This window comes from Micropterus dolomieu, unplaced genomic scaffold (genome assembly GCF_021292245.1).
Source record: "Micropterus dolomieu isolate WLL.071019.BEF.003 ecotype Adirondacks unplaced genomic scaffold, ASM2129224v1 contig_10864, whole genome shotgun sequence".
Taxonomy (NCBI): domain Eukaryota; kingdom Metazoa; phylum Chordata; class Actinopteri; order Centrarchiformes; family Centrarchidae; genus Micropterus; species Micropterus dolomieu.
The window spans coordinates 1,216-5,349 of NW_025739850.1; the positions used below are offsets into that span (position 1 = coordinate 1,216).

Consider the following 4,134-nt stretch of genomic DNA (forward strand, 5'->3'; position numbering starts at 1 on the left):
CCTCCAGGTGGAGGCCAGGGAACTGTTTTCTAATCCTCCAGGTGGAGGCCAGGGAACTGTTTTCAGATCCTCCAGGTGGACGTTGGGACACAGAAGAAGGATGTCTAAACTGGGTGTGGGGGGGTTGATGGCACATAGATAAGATGCTTCCCTCGTTGCTCCAGACGCGTGCGACCTCTGACATGTAGAGCAATTGTAAGTCGCTTTGGATAAAAGCGTCAGTAAATGTGAATGGATGGATGGAATTTTGTCCTCAGAGATAAACGAGTGAATGTAAATAAGCTTGGAGACGTGGAGCGTTTTACAGGGATTTATATGTTACATGTCTCTGATCCAAATCAAACTGGATTAATCCTGATAACTGAAAGCTGTTGTTTCGGAAAAAGAAATTAAGTCATTAGAATGAATAAATGACCAAAACATGTCCTGAACCATGACGGGCTTCTTCATCACACCAACGTTTCTAACGTCTTACCTCGAGCAGTTTGTAGAAGGTCTTGTAACCATGACGATCAGCCACATCAGTCAGGTTCAGCTGTGGTAAATCCAGCAGGAAAACAGAATAAAACTTCTAAATCAATCATTGAAACGACTAATTAATCTAATCATTTCTCCAAACCTCAAACATCAGAGGATAACAGTTTGTTATTTTACACCACATTCTAAAATGATCAATCAGAAACTAATGAATGGATTAATCTGCAGCCGTGTTGTGCACTTACAGGAACATCCGACTCCTTTTCAGTAGGAGGAAACAGAATCCTGTTGATCTCATGAAAGATCCCGTTAATGCTGGGGCCGTCGCTGTACGTCACTGTAGCTTGGTTGATGAAGATGCTGTCCTGAAAACATCCGACATACAAACAGACCAAAGGACATTCTTTTGTCCCTCATTCATGCTTCATTTCTCCAGATGAAACATGAAGTAAACAGAAATCTAAAACATCAGACAGAGACCCGCCCTGCATCACACAGGCATCTGACAATAACTAACCAAATCAGTGATGTGTTTTTATATTATAAAATCACTACAAGATGCAGCAGCACATTCTCTGATCTATAAATACACTGGTTCTAAAAATACGGGACTGTTAACATGGTCATTTTCCCAGAAATAATCCCGGTGACCTCCGTCCTGAAGGCTACAGCCCTGAGATGAACCTGGACACTGATTGGTCACCTGGGTGGACCTGGTCGTCAGGACGAGTCCAGACAGAGAAGTCAGATTCCGAGGTCGGCTCAGGTCAGCGGGCCCCAGAGTGTGACACATGACGATGTGGCTGCGCAGGACGGCGCCGGCTTTTTCTATATATTTGGCCGACAACAACGGTTTCATCTGAAACGAAAAAACACAAAGAAATAAAGTCGGAGCATGGAAACTGAAAACCCAAGGAGTTCTCATCTTAGCGTCCGTATGAATCGCCACCGTTTGCTACGTCGCAGCAACACAAAGGAGGCTAACTCTACCTGCTAGACTGTCACATAACTGTTACGCTAGCTAACGCAGCTAAGATGCTAAAGATTTAGTCTCTTCAGAAGAAGCAAGGACTGAGGTGAGTCACCTTGCCGGCACCGTTTTTGTCTGCTGCGTAGGCGTCTGTGTTCGGAGCGAAGACGGTGAACGGGCCGCGACCGTTCAGAGAAACCTCCACCATCTGAAACAGAGATCATACTTCAGCTTGTCTATTTCACCAGCAGGAGGCGTCAGATGAAACGTCTCTTGACTCACCATCAGCCCGAGGTAAAAGTCTCTCAGCCCCCTCCTCACGATTTGCTGCAGAGAGTCGGCAGTTAGTTTAAAGTCCACTGATTATCATATTATCTAATGTGGGGGGGTAGCAGCTCACCTTCCCCACCGTGCCTCTGCAAACGAGACCGTCTCCCACAAAGTTACCGATACAGCTGCAGGTACGAACACCTGGACCCGTCATGTTGCACCTGGCGTACTCGTGACAGCCGCCATTTTTCTGGAACACAAACAAAAGGATGATGAAAGCAACAGACTGAGTCACATCAACGCTTTATCAGACTCATGACATCTAATACCCTGCAGTACCTTTACCCTGTAGTACTTTTACCCTGCAGTACTTTTACCCTGCAGTACTTTTACCCTGCAGTACCTTTACCCTACGGTACTTTTACCCTGCAGTACTTTTACCCTGCAGTACCTTTACCCTGCAGTACCTTTACCCTGCAGTACCTTTACCCTGCAGTACCTTTACCCTGTAGTACCTTTACCCTGCAGTACCTTTACCCTGCAGTACTAAACTGACATCAAATAATTCCGAAATGAAACTTAATCATTGTCCAAACAACGACTGACGCAGTTTGAATCTGAGTCGAGACAAAACTCACCTTTCGACACAAGTTGATCATCATGCAGTTCTGCCCGTCACCTGAGTAACCTTCACTGCAGACGCAGGAAGTCTGAGTTAAAGAGAACAGTAAACGTGAGAGCAGTGAGCGCCTCACCGTCAGCACACATCGGCTTGTATTAAACCTTCAGGTCCGAGAATAAAATCCCTTTTTACTTTGTTTGGTCCGACATGAACACATTCTGCGTACGAGTGGCAGCCGCCGTTTCCTTCCAGACAGGGATTTATTTCTGTAGGAGAAACACAAAACTCCTGCAACACTCAAACACATCACACGACAGATTCACTCTGAGCACAGACCGACATCATGCTGTGTTGAAGAAGACTTGAAACTAGCGACTGAGACCATAAACTCATCAGGAAAGTGTTTACTGAGGGAATAAATCAGCTGACAAGTAGAAACATTTTCTCAGAGACTTCTATACAATCAGGTGGAGTCGCCCCCTGCTGGTTTGAGGGACTTCAGCATTGACTTCATTTCTCAGACCCTGAGGTTCCAGCTTGGGCTGGATGAGACCAAAGGACTCCTGGGTTGTTACTCAGCAGGGTTTGAACACGTGAACCTAGTAAATTGAAAAAATGCTTTAAAGATTACAAAAGAATAATAAAAACAGTGAACCTACCGACACACACGACTCCATCACCAGAGTAACCGCTGTTACAGACGCAGTCTCTTCGGCCGGGTCGGGTCCTCTTACAGACCGCATACAGACTGCAGCCGCCATTATCCACCAGACACGGGTCTTTAGCTGCAAACATCACCATCGTCATCGTCACCATCACAATCACCACCATCATCACCATCACCTCCATCACCACCACCATCATCACCATCACCTCCATCATCACCACCACCACCATCACTACCATCATCACCACCACCATCATCACCACCACCATCATCGTCACCATCACAATCACCACCACCATCATCACCACCACCACCACCACCACCATCACCACCATCACCACCACCATCATCACCACCATCACTACCATCACCACCACCACCATCATCATCACCACCATCATCATCATCACCACCATCATCACCACCATCATCACTACCATCATCATCACTACCACCATCATCACTACCATCATCATCACTACCACCATCATCACCATCATCATCGTCACCATCACAATCACCACCACCATCATCACCATCACCACCATCACCACCTCCACAATCACCACCACCTCCACCACTACCATCATCATCACCACCACCATCACCTCCACCATCACCAGCATCACCACCATCATCATCACCACCATCATCACCTCCACCACCACCACCACCATCATCACCACCACCATCACCAGCACCACCATCACTACCATCATCATCACCACCACCATCACCACCATCACCACCTCCACCATCATCACCACCAGCACCACCACCACCACCAGCACCACCATCACTACCATCATCATCACCACCACCATCACCTCCACCATCACCAGCATCACCACCATCATCATCACCACCATCATCACCACCATCACCACCACCTCCACCACCACCACCACCACTACCATCACTAACATCATCATCACCACCACCACCATCATCACCTTCACCATCACCACCATCATCACCACCTCCACCATCATCACCACCATCATCATCGCCATCACCACCATCATCATCACCACCTCCACCATCATCACCACCATCATCACCACCTCCACCACCTCCACCATCACCACCACCACCACCACCATCATCACCACCACCACCACCACCACC

The 4,134-nt window shown here is 47.5% G+C and overlaps 1 protein-coding gene across 1 annotated transcript; it reads right to left on the reverse strand.

The window, feature by feature from the left end:
* Positions 1-475: 475 nt before the first annotated feature.
* On the reverse strand, positions 476-3,146 carry LOC123965704 (stabilin-2; the record flags this gene model as incomplete). The annotated part of the gene is made up of 9 exons (XM_046042107.1): positions 2,999-3,146; positions 2,532-2,605; positions 2,356-2,427; positions 1,848-1,967; positions 1,730-1,774; positions 1,563-1,655; positions 1,181-1,336; positions 723-842; positions 476-535 (listed from the first exon to the last, which is right to left on the reverse strand). Coding segments are annotated over exons 1-9 (888 nt in total), but the record flags the coding sequence as incomplete, so codon positions are not given.
* Positions 3,147-4,134: the final 988 nt, after the last annotated feature.